The sequence below is a fragment of the Denticeps clupeoides genome, chromosome 1 (assembly GCF_900700375.1).
Source record: "Denticeps clupeoides chromosome 1, fDenClu1.1, whole genome shotgun sequence".
NCBI lineage: Eukaryota > Metazoa > Chordata > Actinopteri > Clupeiformes > Denticipitidae > Denticeps > Denticeps clupeoides.
Genome location: NC_041707.1, coordinates 37,487,751 through 37,507,836, shown reverse-complemented (window position 1 = coordinate 37,507,836; position 20,086 = coordinate 37,487,751). Strand labels below are relative to the sequence as shown.

Genomic DNA, 20,086 nt, shown 5'->3' with positions numbered 1-20,086 from the left:
GTTTGGACACCCAAATACAAGTTCTCATGCAACTTTTACCCAGACTCCAGGCTTAATTAGAATCTTGAGCTATGACATGTTAACAGTCATCAATAGCAATGTGCAGATTTCAGAATTGAGAAGACTACATGAAGATATCAAAGCACAAAGCAATGTTTATGTTCTCATAATACGTGAAGGTACCAAATACAGGCACATGTGTATGACTGTTTATTAATGATAAACAAGGCTGTAAGAAAGTACAGGTTAACATTCTTTTTTTCATCTATTTATGATAATATTCAATAATTAATCATGCATTCGTGGCTGCGCTATAATGGAATAGACAGAAATGATTCTGAAGTTGGGCTAGGAGAGGTTTAGCTTAAACTGAATCAACTGAGAGACTTCAATGGTAGGCATCTTATGAAAGCACTTCTGCAATTCACTCTATTAGAGTTTCGCCCAAATGCTGCAAATGTAAATGTAACGGGAGGATTTTTCATCCATGCTTTTATGTCCTAAAGATGAACAATGCTAAGATCTGCAAAGAGTCTGTGGAGTCATCCAGTGGGAATGAAAAAGGTCCCTTGGTATTGTCTGTACATTTGTGACAGAGTGTGAATGACTCGACCTGATAAAGAAGGGGTCCAAGTACTGAGCGCTGGAGAACCCCAGTGGAGAGGCGACGGGATGTAAACAAGAAGGATGAAAAAAGGTATGTAAAGGTATGAGAATGATAACGGCCAGTGATTCTGTTTAATGAGGACATGGTACGGACCGTTATCTTTTAAACTTCATTCTTGTTAGAGGTGAAGAGTGTCATTCTAAGGACAGGAACTCAGGAGAGCTCTGATTGTCAAAATGAAGGCTCATGTCACTTAGGATGAGCAAGTGGTCAATAGTGGAACATAACGTGTAAAGCTCATCCACAAATCTACATGGAGGATGGTAAGTGACCAATACATACTCAACTGTTAATAGTATGGTGGCATAGTGTTGAACGAATTCCCTTACTAGCACAAGGGCCGCACAGTTGGGATAATGTTTCGTCAGATTCAACACCAGTCTTTACTCATAGGCTATATGAAAAATTATTTGCATACACATGCATCTAACTTGAGCATGCACATTCTGTACATTCATTTTAGTAGAGCAAATCTGATGGAGAAGAACAGCAGAACAAAGTAAGGTCAGAAATGTTTTTGTATATCTAATTTGGTAGGATGGAATGACAATCCATTGAATTAAAGTTAACTAAATTATTTTTGTTAAATGTTATTTTCTTAATATAAAAAGGATATCCACATGTCTATTAACTCATTATACCCTGAATCCTCAGGTTGATGGAACAATGTCATACCCAGCAATTTGTGGGTAATGCCACCCTCCTGCATCTGGACATCTAAGCTTCTTCCAACATCAAATGCTTTAATTTTAAATGTTAAGTATTTTGTATTAAATATTTTGTACCAAGAGTAACAGTTAACAGACGTCCTGCAAGAACATGCATTTACCTTCCACTGAGTTTGGTGATGATCTGTGTGATTTATGATGTACATTTGATGACAAGTTATTTAAATTAATTAATCTTCACTTGCTATAGCTGCTGTAGCGGCCATAGCTGCCGACAGATTTTTCTCACATTCTTAAAATGTCAAATACTGATGATAATGTTGTCACCAATTACACTAGTTTTTCATATTCCGTGTGCCAGACTGGCTACCCGGCTGATCAGATGATATTCACTTTTGTAGCTCTTGCATATGCGGTTATTTTGTTTACTTTGAATAGCTGTGTACTTGGCATAATCACTAGGCAAGTCGTCTCTGAAGGAACCGTGAGGTCAGGTGACATCCTTGTCCTCAACTGGGCTGCCATCGAGCTGTTTATCAGTGGGTCCTATGCGTTGTACATTCTCACAAGCTACGTATGCAACGAAACTCTGCAGGCAATTGCTTCATGCACCAGCTACCTGACGTATTTTGGCCGACCGTGGTCTCAGGCCTTCCTCTGCATAGAGCGCTATCTGGCTATGGCCCACCCACTTACATACATGAGTACAAACGTGCGCCGTTCAAAGTTCATGTTCGTTGTCTTCATCTGGCTTTTCTCATTGCCTATGGGGTTACTTTGCTATTTCACACTTTACCAGTATTATCTTTATCTGTTTCCAGTCGCAGTCACGTTTGTCATTATTTCATTCTGTTGCTACTCTATTCTGAAAATTCTCTCAAAGCCTAAGCCAGGACACGGAGACGTGAATGTGATGGACCAATTCAAGAAAAAGAGTTTTAGGATCATCTTATTTTGTCTGGCTCTTGCAATCGTGGGCTACGCTCCATTTTTTTTCCTAAGCGTGCTGCCCGTTCCAATATATGTCTTATGTGTGTATAACTGGGTCATGCCTCTCCTGCTCATGCCCAGTGTACTGCTGGAGCCTGTTCTTTACCTGTCCAAGACTGGGAAACTTCGGTGGATGAAACGATGGGCACGTGGACTCATTACAGACTTATTATCCATGTAACTGGTACTGCACTGTGTCACGTGATCATACACTGTCCCAAAATCTTTGGTCACCGTTTTAGATGAGCTTTTTCATTGTTTTAATTTTATGTTCTCTGTACATAAAATAATGTTGCTTACATGTATTAGTCACTTTATTATTAATTTGCTGTTAGCCAAGTTGAATTAATCTAATGATTAATTTTAAATCTCATTTTAATGATTTGTCATGTTTTCATGTATTGGTATTGCCTTTTTTGTTGTTATTATTGCTTCATCAATAAAAAATAACTTCTGTATGGCCTGAAAATATTAAAAATAAATATATAAACTGGACTTCTAGATTCTAAGTATTTGTGTGTAAATGTGTAAGGGGCTGCATGCACATACTGTATATTAATCCATCTCCTGTATTCATAGTCTGAAAACTGATCAACATGTTATAACATACAACACATAAATCTTGTATTGCATATGAATAATTTGCAAATGTTCACCTTGTGTGAGGCTGAAATTGTTTGCACAAAGCTTGGCTTATTAATTTCCATATCATTTGTCACACTGACGGCAATGCTGGCATATCACAGGCCCACAAAGAGCTGACGAACATCAACCATCAGGGACCATCATGCACTTCCAGTTTTTACTAGAGGAAGCAAACCAGCCATACCACTCGCCTGTGAACCACAAGGTTCAGCCACATTGATGTTGAAACTTTTACAACTCACCATAGACGGCATGGTTAGAAATTTTTCCAAAAAAAACAATGAAACATAGTAACCTGTAGTTGACCTGGGTGACGTTATTAAGCATGTCCGTTAAGGCTACAGGAGGCCGTGCCGCCAACACGTGCATTTGCATACACATGCATCTAGCATGAGGACGGTCCTTTCATCCGGTACAACTGAAAATACATTTTTGTACTAAGAGCAAGCAGAGCAAATCTTGTGGAGAGGCAGGACACGGGAGAAGTTGCCACTGAGGTCAGTTGTCGCTTTGTCTCATCTCTTATGGATTTAGACATTACACAGGCAACACATAAACTCACGTCATTTTAAAAGGATGCAGCCTGTAAAGTGATGCTTCTGTTAATTCACTCTAAACCGTATTAACGTGTATTTATTGAAATTCCGCAGACTGTAGGGGAATTGTGCCATTCGTCACAGCGACTCGCTACATCGGATGCTGCAACCTGTTCATTTTTTTTTTGTTGCCGAACCATGTTCTGAGATTGTTCTATATGATGCCGGTATTTACAATGATGGCGCAAGAGTAAAGAACCTAGAATCAGAGTCATGTAACTTGAGTCACAATAAACGAATCAGTTCAGCCTTCTGAAGCTTGTGTTAAAAAAAAAAAAAAAAAAGATGTTTGTTTTAAACAGCAATTTTTCTGCCAACCACACGTCATGTGATCTTTTCGATTCTTGTTGGAAATTAACCAGCGCTTTCCGAGTGCTAAATAGTCTCGAGTTTGCCCTCATGGCGCTTATTTTGTTTTCTTTGAATATCTGGGTGCTGTGGCTGGTCACTAAAAGAGCCATGGCCAAAGCTGGCCTGGGATCAGTAAATGTCCTGATCTTTAACCAGGCTGCAGCAGAGCTGCTGACATCGGTGGCGTTTGCCATCATCGTTCTCTCAAACCACGTCTGCACCGAACCTCTGCAGAAAGCCGGCGTGTACCTCACTTACATCTCGTATTTGGGGCGACCGTTCTCCCAGGCCTCCATCTGTGTGGAGCACTACCTGGCTGTGGTCCACCCTGTCACGTACATGGGCGCGAGGACGCGCAGGTTGAAGATCATCTGTGCAGGCCTCCTCTGGCTCCTGTCCTTGCTCTTCGGGCTCGTGGGCTACAGCGGCCTCGACCGGTACAACGTCTACCTGATCCCCTTCTCGCTCACGTTCGGCATAATGCTGTTCTGCTGCCTGTCCATTCTGAGAACTCTCATCAAGCCCAAGCCGGGACACCGAGAAGCGAACGCGATGGACCAGCTGAAGATGAACGCCTTTAAGATCATCACGTTTACCATGTTTTTTTCGGTAGTTGGCTACGCCCCCTTTCTTATCTTAAGCACCATGTCAGTCCCTCTCCACGTCTTTTGTACTTTCCGTGCCCTCTGTCTCTTCCTCATCACACCCAGTTCTGTGCTGCAGCCTTTACTTTATCTGTCCAAGGCTGGCAAACTTCGGTGGATTAGGAGATACGCATGTGGTGTTGTTTAATTCATATCGTTATCGTTATGTAAATGATGCTATATTGACTGAATATGCCAGGGTCTCCAAAAAAAAAAAAGTTTTGTTAATTGTTTGATTTTAATACAGGTTTGAAGATTTCTATGCATTAAGAACCTACCTATAATTTTTTTTTTTGCTCTTTTTTGTTCTGTATTTGTTTATTTAATATGAATTAATTTTGCCACCTTGTTTGCCACCAAGTTAAATGATTTGCTTCCTACCACTACTACTAATAATAATTATTATAATAATAACCTACCTAATAATTTTATTGCAGTGTTGTCTTTGTTGTCTTTGAAAGATTTTGCCCTTCTTGTGCTCACATGCTTGTAAAAGCTGTCACGAACAGAATCAGCTCAAATAAAGTGCTTTTTCACTTTCCTCAGCTACTCAGATGATTTCATGTCCAATTTTTTCATTGTATTATTTTTTTTTTTTTATGAGCAAGATACTTTGTAGGATACTGTCAGAGTTTCCAAAAACGCATAGTCCTTCAGACGTTGTCCGCACCCTCTCCCCTACTGGACTGTCTTCTGTTGTTTCCTCTGAGCTTTCACCATCCTTCACTACAGCAAAGACTAGATACTTCCAGTTAAGTACATAACTCCACATGTGTTCATTCGTAGTTTTGATGCCTTCAGTAAGAATCTACCAACGTAAATGGTCATGAAAATAAAGACAACACAGAAGGTGTGTCCAGACTTTTGGCCCGTACTGTAACAGTGATGCAGCCACTTTATAAAAGTGAATAGTTTGAGTATTGCTGGAGTCCTAATATATCTACTATTTTTACGTCATGCATAAATAAAAAATCTGAGAATAATAACACATGACTTGTGTCTTGCATATTTGCATATACTGCATTTATCTCAGGGTGTCAGGAAGCAAGCCAGGTGTGGTCAGGAGTCCGGATTTCTTTTTCACATTATCACTTTAGCCACGATTAGTAAAGGGAAACACTACTCAAATGATGCCATTTTTAACCACATTCACAAGAAGAGTCCTTGTAAACAGGGTATGCACCCCAGTGGTGGAAATTGTGTCTACGCGAGGAGTCCTTGCTATCCCAAACTCATCAGTTCCATTTGAAGAGAGGACCATAAAACACAAATCAAAAAGGTTTTTTTTTTTACTTTACTCATGAATATATGTATTCTAATTTTTCATATTTAAACACATTAAAACACAACTAAATCTAAAAACTGTCTTCTTCTAAAGAGTATTAATGCAACGGACAGGAACTAATTCTTCTTCCAACCTCTCGTCCTGTTTTTTTGATGAATGTTGGACCTTTGACCCCGTATCTGAGGTTATGTACATTACCGCGTTTATTGTAAATATTGCATTATTCCTGCCATTGAACGTCTGGGTGCTCTGTCTGGGGATCAGGCGAATCAGGTCCAAAGGACACTTGGCATCGGCTGAGATGCTGCCTCTCAACCAGGCCACCATGGAGGTTCTCACCTGCCTCACCCTGTTCAGCATCGCCAGCTGCAGCAGAGCCCTGATCCTCTTAATCGAATATGCGAGCGACGTGAGCTTCTTCTGCATCTGCCTGGAGCGCTACGTGGCCGTGGTTCATCCGGTGACGTGCCGGAGCGCGAGGATGCACCGGATCAGGCTAATGTGTGTCGGGCTGCCCTGGCTGAACTCGGTCGGTGTCGGTATTGCTTTCCTTTTCGTTAAGATTGGTTATGAAGTTTTCATCCTGCCCTTCTGTGTGGCCCTGTTTCTAATGACTTTATGTAGCTTGGTCATCCTGAGGGTTCTGAAGAAGCCCAAAACAGGCCGTGGGAAGACAGACAAGCTGAAGAGGAAGGCCTTCAGGGTGGTGTAACTAATTTGGATTACTTCACTCATTGGCAACGGTCCACTGATTTCCTTAAGCACAATTACCTACTCATCTTGTACTGTGTGCGACTTTCGTACAACCTACGCGTGGCTATTCTTGCCCAGTTTTGTGCCCCAGCCACGACTTTATCTGCTAAAGGCTGGTAAACTGCAATGGGTTATGATGATAAGAAACATAAAACCCATATTTTAATATATTGCTTGCAGACCTCACCTTTCTTACAGCTTCGCTGAATTATTTTTTATTGTGTGAGAAAATTGCTGTGAACTACATTGTAACCATAATAAAACCTTTTTACTTAAAGATCTGTTTGTATGTATTGAAATGTACCAGTGTCCATGTGTCAGTGGCTTTGTGAAGACAGGAAATGAACACAGACTGAAGCTTTTATACACACAATCCAGATTTTCAGAGACTACATTTCCAATAACCTTCAAACTGTGCACGTCAAATACTTTAGAGTGTCCCCCAGGGGGAGACCACTCTCACTCACTCACTTTCCATTAAAAAATCCTACTTTGGGTTGGCGCAGAGCACACACACACACACACACCTAAGGACAATTCAGAGCAGCCAATTCACTTAATGTGCATGTTCCTGGAAGGTAAAAGAAATCCCGAGCACAGAACATGGGGAGAGCATGAACGGCGAGAGGAAACCAGAGAGACACGAGGAGAGAATGCAAACTCCGCACAAACCTCTGCTGCCCAGGAGCTAAAGAAGGTTCTAAATCCACAGGTCCTCTGTGAAATCATGGACAATGACCAGAAAGAGTTGCCTTCTTAGAAATAATGACAGGTACAGAAGTCTAGAACAGAACGAGACATAATCCAAAGTATGGTACTCTTGTCGTAATGATTCTTGGAATGACTTGGAAACACTTCTGTCTCATAACATTAGAAAATGGAAATGCAGTCATTTTGCTATATTCATTTTGACATTTTTTGAATATTGCTTTTATTTTTGAACAAGCCTATAACCAGTGGAATGATTTCAATTACTTATGAAAGTGAAAGTGAAGTGATTGTCATAGTGAAAAACTGCAGCACAGCACACGGTGACACAACGAAATGTGTCCTCTGCTTTTAACCGTCACCCTTGAAGAGCAGTTGGGAGACTTAAGGTCTTATTTTATTGTAAGCAAACACATTAAAGTGAGAGAACATTTTATATTTTCTAACAGAGAACAATTAAGGAAGAACATGACAATTTAATCAATTACATTTTTTGATAGATTGACAGTGGTCACATTTTTCATTCTGAGCAAGGCTGTGGATCTGGAACTGGCTGGCACCGATCAACAATCGCTCTGATTTCCCCGACTTCCTGTGCGTTGAAGGTGCCACTGACAGAGGTGGTGCGGACTTCTTTGTTTTTGAAGGTTCTGGTGATCACGCCGGTGAAGGGGACGTTGGTGACAATCGAGTTCCCCGTTATCTTCATGTTGCACATGTGGTTTGGTGGAACGTCCACAGTCATGCTGACCGAGTGAACTGATTTGTCGCTTGTAGAAGAGCTGTATGACAGGGACAAACTAACCTCTCCAGACAGCTCGAGTTTTGACTCTGCAAGGAAAGGGACTTTTGCTATAATCTCAGTTTTTATACCAACTGTCAAAGAGCCACCCACTTGGAAAGTTGTCACTTTTTCCACCGATTTCTCCAAGTTTGCCTGTTGCTTTATAGGCCGGCAGTCATTGTTGACGGCTGCGTAATGCCTCAGGATTTGAGGACTCTGTGATATGTCTATCGCTCCCTGGCTTAGGTCATAGTCAATACTACTTATGAACTGATTTTCGATATCGTGATTAACGATGAGGAATTGATAATTTAGTGTGTCGCCTTCGGGAAGAACCAAGGCCTGACCAACACCTCCTTTTCCCGTTGAAAGATATCCTATTCCATTTTCATTTCTTATTATAAAGATACCATTACATGTTTCCACAGACAATGATGGAATCTTAGAATATTCGTTGGTCTTCCACTCTAAAATTTCAAAATTGTCCTTGTTGACAAGAAACGCCGCTTGGCTGCCGACTACATAGCTAACAGGATAATAACACACTCGATCAGTCGAGTCAAAGAAGCACGGGAAACAGTTCTCGTCTCTCGCAAAATAAAATGTTTTGCCCTTCGTCTTATCATAAAAAGAAACGGTTCCTTCTGGAAGTTCTGCAGAGGTGACCCAGGTCAAATAGCTGTTCAGTGCACCTGCCAGCTGGTCTGACTGTGCTGCCCTGGTTTCTCTCTGAAGATGATGCTGATTGTCTGAAAGACAATTTCAGAATATTAAAGCAATTCATTTACCATAATAAAAGGTACACTGGAAGCAGCTACTGTATGCAGATGCATAAAAGAGAAATGATCTGTTCTGTACGTACCTGGTATAGCGGGTATCCCAAAAGAAACATGCTGCAGACTCATTTGCAGGAGGACAAAGGTGATTATAACAGTTGGATCCATGGCTATCTGGCGGTTATCCTTGAAATACCATGTTAGACGCACATAGAAAATAGCATTGTGAAAATAATTTTAAGAAAAAAAAATTCAGATTTATGCAACTGTATCAATGCAATAGTCCAGTGCACAAATGTGTTTTTAGAACGCAATCCAGAAGTAAATTAAACTGTGCTGTAACTTTACAGTTTGATGTATAATATAGTATAAAATGTCATTATTGCCAAATTAAACAGTCAAGAATTAAATTATGCCAGAGTCTGTCTCTTACCTAATTGCCAGATGACCTGAGTCAGTGGCAGCTTCTGAACCCCTTCACAGTTAAACACTGATTTAACTCTGGCCAGAAACTCTGCCCATCCCCATATATGGACATTCACATGAAATCCACGGGAGGAGCAACACACAACACACTTCATTTACCAGTTACATGGCTCTCTGCTTGCAGCTTATTCAGTGTGTACAAAACTCAATACATGTGTGAATTATTCGCTCCATAATACCTGCATGAATTATTTGTGCATATTGGGAACTCATTTGAACATATATTACTGGCTACACTAGGCTTAAAAAAACAATACCAGAACCTACTATTTTTTTTGCACAATTTAATTAGTTTAGTGCTAATGTTAAATGCTTTTACTGCAAAGCCAGATTATTTGTGCATACACACACATGCACGGTGTGAAGAAATGTGCAAATATTTGAAACTAAACTTGACCTATAACTTCCTAATATTAACTCAAGAAAGAAGACCAAAGTACATGAAACTAGTCAGAATCTGTTATGCAATTGATTTACATGATCAGCGTTCGCCCACACCATGATATTCTACTTTTGTAAGGTTTTAAAATCAGTCAAATACTGAAAAGAATGTACAATGATTCTGTACCAAGTTGACACTGTCCTAAATAAAAACTGACTTTTCCTGTTCATACTAATTGCACTGTTTTTCAAAAGCAATTTCCAAATGTTGCTTTTTTTATTGTTCATTCTTGTAGCATTTACCACAAACGTGTGGGCAGAGATTATCGAAAATTAGTTTTTCCCATTTGTGAGACTAATAAAGGATCATCTTATCACATGCTCCTGGTCAATCGCCAGATTGTATGACCTGCGTGGGGACAGGGTGGCAGCACGGCCCTTGTCAAAGACTGCTAACAGGTCATGGTAACAAGAGGGAACCCCCCCCAAAAAAGCACTGGCATGGGGGTCCAATGTGAGCACGCCTTGACAGGGAACTGGTGTGGTTTGGTGTGGGCGTGGCTTGACAGGGAGTGGGCATGTCTTGGTAAGATGGACAACTGGATGCGTGGCTCATGGAGGGTCAACCTGGGGTAACTAAGGACCATGGGGTCATGGAGCATGACAGAACCACAGATTTTATATTGTCTCTGCCGTTGCAGAGTCTAGAAGAGTACTTAAAGGACCCTAGGGGTCATCCGTCTAGCTCCATTAGTGGTGGCCTAGTGGTTAAGCAAGCGCCCCCGTAATCAGAAGGTTGCCGGTTCGAATCCGCATCTGCCAAGGTGCCACTGAGGTGCCACTGAGCAAGCCAGCGTCCCCACACACTGCTCCCCGGGCACCTGTCATGGCTGCCCACTGCTCACTCAGGGTGATGGGTTAAATGCAGAGGACAAATTACACTGTGTGCACCATGTGCTGTGCATCACATGTGACAATCACTACACACTTTACACTTTATCCATTACAGCTTGGATAATTTGTAATTTTGTGTGTTGCCCTCGGGAAGAACCAAGGCCTGACCAACACCTCCTTTTCTCTTTACAAGATATCCTAATAAATTTTCATTTCTTATTACCTGCATGAATTATTTGTGCATATTTGGAATTCATTTGTTCATGTATTATTGGCTACACTAGGCTTTATAAAACCAATACCAGAACCTACCAACTTTTTTTTGGACAATTTAATTGGTTTATTGCTAATGTTAAATGCCTTTCCTGCAAAACCAGATTATTTGTGCATACACACACATGCACAGTGTGAAAATGCTCTACTGATGAAGAAATGTGCAAATATTTGAAACTAATATTGACCTATAACTTCCTAATATTAACTCACGAAAGAAGACCAAAGTACATGAAACTAGTCAGAATCTGTTATGCAATTGATTTACATGATCCAAAATATGGCAGCAGGTCTCATTTTCAATCAGCCAAAATACACCCATGTTACACCTCTTCTTACCTCCCTCCACTGGCTCCCGGTAGCTGCTCGCATTGAGTACAAATCCTTGATGCTTGCCTACAGGGCTGTAAATGGAACTGCGCCCTCCTACATCAACACAATACTACCTAGCTACACTCCTGCACGCTCTCTCAGATCAGCAAACGAAAGGAGACTAAAAATTCCTTCTTCACGGGGTCTCCGATTCCAATCATCTCTGTTCTCCGTTGTTGTCCCTGGCTGGTGGAACAACCTGCCCTCCTCCACACGACTAGCCGAGACTATCACCACTTTTAAGAAGCAGGTGAAAACCCTCTTGTTCAAAAAATATTACAGACAAATCTAACACTTACACACGCACATGCGTACACATTGCACAAACAATACAAAAATATATAAATACATTATAATTTTTCTTCGTCTAGCACCTAACAACCTCTGAGCATGCTCTTCACTGACAAGTTTGAGCCTTATCAGGGCTCTTAGTTTGTAACCTCAATATTCTATAGAAATCGAATGAGAATTGCTGGTGTCTTCCTCTTGTAAGTCGCTTTGGATAAAGTGACTTACAAGATGGCTCCCCATGCGGGGAGCCATCCCGAGGGTCCGGTGCCGCCACGCCTGACCATGCCGGGGAGCCAGCCCAAGGGGCCGGAGCCGCCACGCCGGACCACGCCGGACCACGCCGGGGGGCCAGCCCGAGGAGCCGGGGCCACCATGCCTGACCTCTCACTGCATGTCACTGGTGCCAAGGTGGGGGCATTGCCAGAATATCCAGCTAGCCCCTTCTGCGTCCGTTGGGACAAGCAGGCCCTTTTCCTGCCTGTCCCAGCTGGGTCCTCATGCCCCAAAAATTTATTTGGGGGAGCAGCCCCCCCGGCTGGACTTAGGGGTAAATTGGGGCTTGTCCACCTCACCTTGGACCAGTGCAGTCAGGTTAGGAACTCTCTCCCTGGGGTTCGGCTCCGCTGCTGGGTCGCCATCTGGTGGACACAAAGAGGGGAAGTGGGGGGCGACATATGGACACAAATGCCACGCACACACACACAGACAGAGACAGACAGAAGAGAGGGTCGTCTGGCTTCCTCTCTGGGCACTCCGGGACGTCCTCAGGGGGCACAGCCAGGATCTCGGAAGGCACGACCTGCTCGTCGCCCACCAGTGCTGGGTCTTCTTGCCCCGTATCCTGACTGGCGCTGGATGTGGTGGAGGGGCAGAGTTCGATCCCTGGCTCAGGCTCTGGCCGATCAAACTCCGCCCTCAGTCTCTGCAGGAAGTCCCGAAAACTCCTGTCGATCTCTCCCTGCTGCCAGAGGGCTGCGCTCCAGCCCCATGCTGACCCAGGCAGACACGCGAGGATGTTGGTGATCTCATCCGCGTCTGCAGCCCCACTGAAGGGTCCCGTGACTATTGGGCTGTCCAACGCGGGGCTGGGCACGTAGCTGGAGATGGTGGTGGGTGTGTGGCGTGGAGGGGGGTGGACGTCTTCTCCAGCAGGCGGGGGAACGTCCGGGCAGAGGGAAGGCGGGTCGGCGACCGGAGCTGGAGAGGCAGATTCCCTGCGAGGCAGTCCCGGCAGCACAGTTGCTGGCTGGCAACCTCCCGTCGCCCTCTTCCACCAGCTGTCCTTGTGGGAGGGACGTGGGTCTCCACGGACCTTGTGACGATCCTAGACGGGCCCGATGGGCGGAGCCATCCCGGCACCGACCGCCCAACTGGCGTCATCCTGGTCGTAGTCCGTGTCAACCTCGTTCCCCTGGAAGTCACGTGGGTATTCACAGACGTCGCAACAATCTCGGACACGCGTGCTGGGCGTAGCCATCCCGGCACCGACTGCCCAATGAAAATCCACATCATCGTTGCTTTTGTCAACTGTATCCTCCCACTGGTGACTCAGAGGGTCGTCCACCCTGGGGACATCCTGGTCCCATGGCGTGATCTGCTCCCATGGGCAGTACTCTGGCCATTCGGGCTGGAGCCTGCCCACCTCCTCACTAGAGGAACGCCGCCCTTGTCATCCGACATTGTCGCTTCCGGGTTTCGCGGATTCTCCCGGGGGTGACGTCATCACGCAGCGCCACGTGACATGGCTCATCGGGGTGAAACCGCTCTACCAGAACGGGTGGTGTGTCTCCCCGCTGGTGTCCACTTTCACCGCAGCTGGCCGCATTGTTCTCAGCGTCTCTCCTTCTCTGACTTCTTCCTCTGCGCCCCCTCTTCCTCTGGGGGGAGCGCTGACATTCTGTCACGACCGCGAGCTGAGGGGGGAGAGAAGCGCAGAGGCGGGACATGCTGAGAAGGGAGTTTTATTATAAAATAAACAATAAACACAAATAAACAACGGCGCAGTGGCCAAGAACAGGAAATAAAGGGGAATATAACAAACAAACCTGCAGGTGTGTGGCGATTGCCAGAACTCAAAGTACACACAGTCACAAAAGTTCACTAGAATGTCGGCGCTCCCAAATGGGCGGAAATCCCCGGCTTTTAACCGCTGTCCGGATTGGGCACAGGTGCTGACAGGTCCTGACAGGTCCTGACAACAACGAAAAGCAACTAGGGGCAAAACTGGGCAAAGACAAGACATAGAGCCACTGTCAGGAAGCCATGGGTATGACTGAGTTATTACTTATTTTATGTTGGCAGGTTACCGACAATGTGGGACAATCAGTCCTCTGAATTGTTTAATCACAGGAGCCTTCCTCCACTTCCCCCACAAGGTTCAAAGAGAAACCAAGAGAAACTGAAACAACAAAGTGCATATATTTACAGACCAAAAATACATTTACAGACAAAAAATACATTTACAGACAAAGTGCGCAAGAGCTGATCTGACAGATTTGGAATTCTTTTGCGAGGAATCAAGATTCCGCAACAAGTCTGCCTTCTTAGAGTGAAAGTGAAGTGATTGTCATTGGCCACAACGACAACAATGAACTGCAATTGGCCGTAACAATGAAATGTGTCCTCTGCTTTTAACCCATCAGCAGTGGGGACGGTGCTTTGCTCAGTGGCACCTTGGCAGTTTTCGGTTTGGAACTGGCAAAACTCTGATTACGGGTCCGTTCCCATACCCGCCAGGCAACCACTTCACCAACGCCTACACGCTAGGCCACTACTAACCCCATACTCTGTACTTTTGCGAACCAATTATCATTTGCCTTCAAATAATCCATGGCACTTGCATTTGGAAATGGAATTGAAATATGACATACGAGATGGGCAAACCAACAAAAGCTCAATGGAGTTTTGCATATGTTCTCTACCCGTCTCAATGCAGTGAGAACTTCTTCATCAGTGACTGGAAAACTCAGCTGCCATAAATGGGATGTCTGTCTCAAGGCCACCTGCAGGATTCTAGCACAGATGACATGGAAATGCTCAGCAATTTGTCCAGGCATTTGAAGCTATTTGCCTGCATCGTGTCTTAAAGTCATTTGCAAAACAGTGACTGAGTACACGCTCAGTTGGGGACGCTTATTACTGACATTGCAACCTCTCTATAGTTGTCATTGTGCAAGGAGCCATCAATAAATGGGCGCCACATAAGCCGCCACTTTGCATCTGTTTTTTCTTTATAATTGTTATAATTCATTATAAATCCTTGATTGTTGATAAATGTAGAGATCTAGAACTTTCAGGCTACAGGCTACTGGTCTGAGGTGTGTGTGTGTGTGTTTTTAAATGCCAGCTGGTTGACCACTCTGCACCACACCTGACCTTCTGCTGGGTCATGCAGGTTGGTTCTTTATTTAAAACTCTGTATGTAATGCCATCGTTAAATAAATCGCTTATTGTGTCTTCGCAGGCTGAGGATGACCGGCGAGGAGACCTCTTTCAACAGCACTTGCAGTAAAATCACCGAATGTCAGGTTCTCTACCCGGTGTGGCATGTAACTACAACTATGGCGTTACTCATAGTCGCATTGCTTCTTCTCTTTCTGAACGTCTGGGTGGTTTCACTGGGGACGCAGCAAGTCCTGGCCAAGAGGCATCTGCCATCGGCCGACATCCTCACCTACAACCTGGCAGCGATGGAGCTTCTCGCTTCCTTTTACTACTTCCTGTTGGTCCCCATGAACACCGCATGCAGTGACATGCTGAGCGACCTCGCCCAGAGTGCAGACGATATCACGTTTTATGGCCGGACAATGTTTCACAGCTGCGTGTGCATCGAACGCTATATGGCGGTTGTCCACCCCGTAACGTACGTGAGGAAGGAGATGCGGAGGTGCAGAATAGCGGCTGCTGGGCTGGTGTGGCTCATTGCGATTAGCTTCGGCAGAATTTCCTTTAACACCTCCCTACCGCTGCAGTTCTACCTGTTTCCTTATGGCATCACAGTCATGATCATGGTGTTGTGCTGCATGGCAACGCTCAAGGATCTCCTCAAGCCCAAACCTGGTGACAGGGGCTCTAGAAGAAAGGCAACACTGAAGGCTTACAAAATCCTCACACTCATTCTGGTTGCCACAGCTATTGGCTATGGTCCATATATCATTTAGGACATAATGCCCGTTTCACTAAGGGTGTTTTGTTATACACGTGTGCTCACCATTTTGCTTTTCACACCGACTTGCATTCTGCAGCCACTACTTTATCTGTCCAAAGTAGGGAAGGTTCAGTGGATTAAATTCCTCTAAGATTTATAGCTGTATTCATTCAGGTGTGACCTTGTGCACGCTGCTGTGGTGAATGTTTTATTGTATTATAGCTCTATTATGGCTTATTCTAAATTAGTCACCAATCATAGTGGCTTTACATTATATAAATAGAGTGATGATTTTAACACTTTTGTGTTGAGCTATATAAGAAATAAATGTTGATGCTGTTGCATGGAGCTTTGCCATCCATATTAATCTATTGCAAATTACATAGGACAATAAAATCAGATGACGTTCAACCAGCTGAAAGCCAAATGAAAATAAGCAAACACATTAAAGTGAGAGAACATTTTTTATTTTCTAACAGAGAACAATTAAGGAAGAACATGACAATTTAATCAATTACATTTTTTGATAAATTGACAGTGGTCACATTTTTCATTCTCAGCAAGGTTGTGGATCTGGCACTGGCTGGCACCGATCAACAATCGCTCTGATTTCCCCGACTTCCTGTGCGTTGAAGGTGCCACTGACAGAGGTGGTGCGGACTTCTTTGTTTTTGAAGGTTCTGGTGATCACGCCGGTGAAGGGGACGTTGGTGACAATCGAGTTCCCCGTTATCTTCATGTTGCACATGTGGTTTGGTGGAACGTCCACAGTCATGCTGACCGAGTGAACTGATTTGTCGCTTGTAGAAGAGCTGTATGACAGGGACAAACTAACCTCTCCAGACAGCTCGAGTTTTGACTCTGCAAGGAAAGGGACTTTTGCTATAATCTCAGTTTTTATACCAACTGTCAAAGAGCCACCCACTTGGAAAGTTGTCACTTTTTCCACCGATTTCTCCAAGTTTGCCTGTTGCTTTATAGGCCGGCAGTCATTGTTGACGGCTGCGTAATGCCTCAGGATTTGAGGACTCTGTGATATGTCTATCGCTCCCTGGCTTAGGTCATAGTCAATACTACTTATGAACTGATTTTCAATATCGTGATTAACGATGAGGAATTGATAATTTAGTGTGTCGCCTTCGGGAAGAACCAAGGCCTGACCAACACCTCCTTTTCCCGTTGAAAGATATCCTATTCCATTTTCATTTCTTATTATAAAGATACCATTACATGTTTCCACAGACAATGATGGAATCTTAGAATATTCGTTGGTCTTCCACTCTAAAATTTCAAAATTGTCCTTGTTGACAAGAAACGCCGCTTGGCTGCCGACTATATAGCTAACAGGATAATAACACACTCGATCAGTCGAGTCAAAGAAGCACAGGAAACAGTTCTCGTCTCTTGCAATATAAAATGTTTTGCCCTTCGCCTTATCATAAAAAGAAACGGTTCCTTCTGGAAGTTCTGCAGAGGTGACCCAGGTCAAATAGCTGTTCAGTGCACCTGCCAGCTGGTCTGACTGTGCTGCCCTGGTTTCTCTCTGAAGATGATGCTGATTGTCTGAAAGACAATCTCAGAATATTAAAGCAATTCATTTACCATAATAAAAGGTACACTGGAAGCAGCTACTGTATGCAGATGCATAAAAGAGAAATGATCTGTTCTGTACGTACCTGGTATAGCGGGTATCCCAAAAGAAACATGCTGCAGACTCATTTGCAGGAGGACAAAGGTGATTATAACAGTTGGATCCATGGCTATCTGGCGGTTATCCTTGAAATACCATGTTAGACGCACATAGAAAATAGCATTGTGAAAATAATTTTAAGAAAAAAAAATTCAGATTTATGCAACTGTATCAATGCAATAGTCCAGTGCACAAATGTGTTTTTAGAACGCAATCCAGAAGTAAATTAAACTGTGCTGTAACTTTACAGTTTGATGTATAATATAGTATAAAATGTCATTATTGCCAAATTAAACAGTCAAGAATTAAATTATGCCAGAGTCTGTCTCTTACCTAATTGCCAGATGACCTGAGTCAGTGGCAGCTTCTGAACCCCTTCACAGTTAAACACTGATTTAACTCTGGCCAGAAACTCTGCCCATCCCCATATATGGACATTCACATGAAATCCACGGGAGGAGCAACACACAACACACTTCATTTACCAGTTACATGGCTCTCTGCTTGCAGCTTATTCAGTGTGTACAAAACTCAATACATGTGTGAATTATTCGCTCCATAATACCTGCATGAATTATTTGTGCATATTGGGAACTCATTTGAACATATATTACTGGCTACACTAGGCTTAAAAAAACAATACCAGAACCTACTATTTTTTTTGCACAATTTAATTAGTTTAGTGCTAATGTTAAATGCTTTTACTGCAAAGCCAGATTATTTGTGCATACACACACATGCACGGTGTGAAGAAATGTGCAAATATTTGAAACTAAACTTGACCTATAACTTCCTAATATTAACTCAAGAAAGAAGACCAAAGTACATGAAACTAGTCAGAATCTGTTATGCAATTGATTTACATGATCAGCGTTCGCCCACACCATGATATTCTACTTTTGTAAGGTTTTAAAATCAGTCAAATACTGAAAAGAATGTACAATGATTCTGTACCAAGTTGACACTGTCCTAAATAAAAACTGACTTTTCCTGTTCATACTAATTGCACTGTTTTTCAAAAACAATTTCCAAATGTTGCTTTTTTTATTGTTCATTCTTGTAGCATTTACCACAAACGTGTGGGCAGAGATTATCGAAAATTAGTTTTTCCCATTTGTGAGACTAATAAAGGATCATCTTATCACATGCTCCTGGTCAATCACCAGATTGTATGACCTGCGTGGGGACAGGGTGGCAGCACGGCCCTTGTCAAAGACTGCTAACAGGTCATGGTAACAAGAGGGAACCCCCCCCAAAAAAGCACTGGCATGGGGGTCCAATGTGAGCACGCCTTGACAGGGAACTGGTGTGGTTTGGTGTGGGCGTGGCTTGACAGGGAGTGGGCATGTCTTGGTAAGATGGACAACTGGATGCGTGGCTCATGGAGGGTCAACCTGGGGTAACTAAGGACCATGGGGTCATGGAGCATGACAGAACCACAGATTTTATATTGTCTCTGCCGTTGCAGAGTCTAGAAGAGTACTTAAAGGACCCTAGGGGTCATCCGTCTAGCTCCATTAGTGGTGGCCTAGTGGTTAAGCAAGCGCCCCCGTAATCAGAAGGTTGCCGGTTCGAATCCGCATCTGCCAAGGTGCCACTGATGTGCCACTGAGCAAGCCAGCGTCCCCACACACTGCTCCCCGGGCACCTGTCATGGCTGCCCACTGCTCACTCAGGGTGATGGGTTAAATGCAGAGGACAAATTACACTGTGTGCACCATGTGCTGTGCATCACATGTGACAATCACTACACACTTTACACTTTATCCATTACAGCTTGGATAATTTGTAATTTTGTGTGTTGCCCTCGGGAAGAACCAAGGCCTGACCAACACCTCCTTTTCTCTTTACAAGATATCCTAATAAATTTTCATTTCTTATTACCTGCATGAATTATTTGTGCATATTTGGAATTCATTTGTTCATGTATTATTGGCTACACTAGGCTTTATAAAACCAATACCAGAACCTACCAACTTTTTTTTGGACAATTTAATTGGTTTATTGCTAATGTTAAATGCCTTTCCTGCAAAACCAGATTATTTGTGCATACACACACATGCACAGTGTGAAACTGCTCTACTGATGAAGAAATGTGCAAATATTTGAAACTAATATTGACCTATAACTTCCTAATATTAACTCACGAAAGAAGACCAAAGTACATGAAACTAGTCAGAATCTGTTATGCAATTGATTTACATGATCCAAAATATGGCAGCCCGTCTCATTTTCAATCAGCCAAAATACACCCATGTTACACCTCTTCTTACCTCCCTCCACTGGCTCCCGGTAGCTGCTCGCATTGAGTACAAATCCTTGATGCTTGCCTACAGGGCTGTAAATGGAACTGCGCCCTCCTACATCAACACAATACTACCTAGCTACACTCCTGCACGCTCTCTCAGATCAGCAAACGAAAGGAGACTAAAAATTCCTTCTTCACGGGGTCTCCGATTCCAATCATCTCTGTTCTCCGTTGTTGTCCCTGGCTGGTGGAACAACCTGCCCTCCTCCACACGACTAGCCGAGACTATCACCACTTTTAAGAAGCAGGTGAAAACCCTCTTGTTCAAAAAATATTACAGACAAATCTAACACTTACACACGCACATGCGTACACATTGCACAAACAATACAAAAATATATAAATACATTATAATTTTTCTTCGTCTAGCACCTAAC

At 43.4% G+C, this 20,086-nt stretch overlaps 1 protein-coding gene and 2 long non-coding RNA genes across 3 annotated transcripts; all 3 read right to left on the bottom strand.

The window, feature by feature from the left end:
• Positions 1 to 7,827: 7,827 nt before the first annotated feature.
• Positions 7,828 to 8,717, bottom strand: LOC114785644 (natterin-4-like). Its single transcript, XM_028972146.1, has 3 exons — positions 8,686 to 8,717; positions 8,439 to 8,617; positions 7,828 to 8,138 (listed from the first exon to the last, which is right to left on the bottom strand). The coding sequence occupies exons 1-3, from the start codon at positions 8,715 to 8,717 to the stop codon at positions 7,828 to 7,830; spliced, it is 522 nt and encodes a 173-aa protein (XP_028827979.1).
• A 94-nt stretch (positions 8,718 to 8,811) lies between these two features.
• On the bottom strand, positions 8,812 to 9,326 carry LOC114770524 (uncharacterized). The gene is made up of 3 exons (XR_003743360.1): positions 9,301 to 9,326; positions 8,954 to 9,053; positions 8,812 to 8,840 (listed from the first exon to the last, which is right to left on the bottom strand). It is a non-coding gene; the product is annotated as an uncharacterized LOC114770524 (long non-coding RNA).
• Positions 9,327 to 17,245: 7,919 nt separating this feature from the next.
• On the bottom strand, positions 17,246 to 17,760 carry LOC114770427 (uncharacterized). The gene is made up of 3 exons (XR_003743342.1): positions 17,735 to 17,760; positions 17,388 to 17,487; positions 17,246 to 17,274 (listed from the first exon to the last, which is right to left on the bottom strand). It is a non-coding gene; the product is annotated as an uncharacterized LOC114770427 (long non-coding RNA).
• Positions 17,761 to 20,086: the final 2,326 nt, after the last annotated feature.

Excerpts from the sequence above, each read along its gene's own strand:
- LOC114785644 (XM_028972146.1), bottom strand. The coding sequence starts at position 8,717 with ATGATAAGACGAAGGGCAAAACATTTTATTTT. Across the intron at positions 8,618-8,685 it reads AGGGCAAAACATTTTATTTT|CTATGTAGTCGGCAGCCAAG; the intron begins GCGAGAGACGAG and ends TTATCCTGTTAG. Across the intron at positions 8,139-8,438 it reads AACGGGAAAAGGAGGTGTTG|AGTCAAAACTCGAGCTGTCT; the intron begins GTCAGGCCTTGG and ends CTTTCCTTGCAG.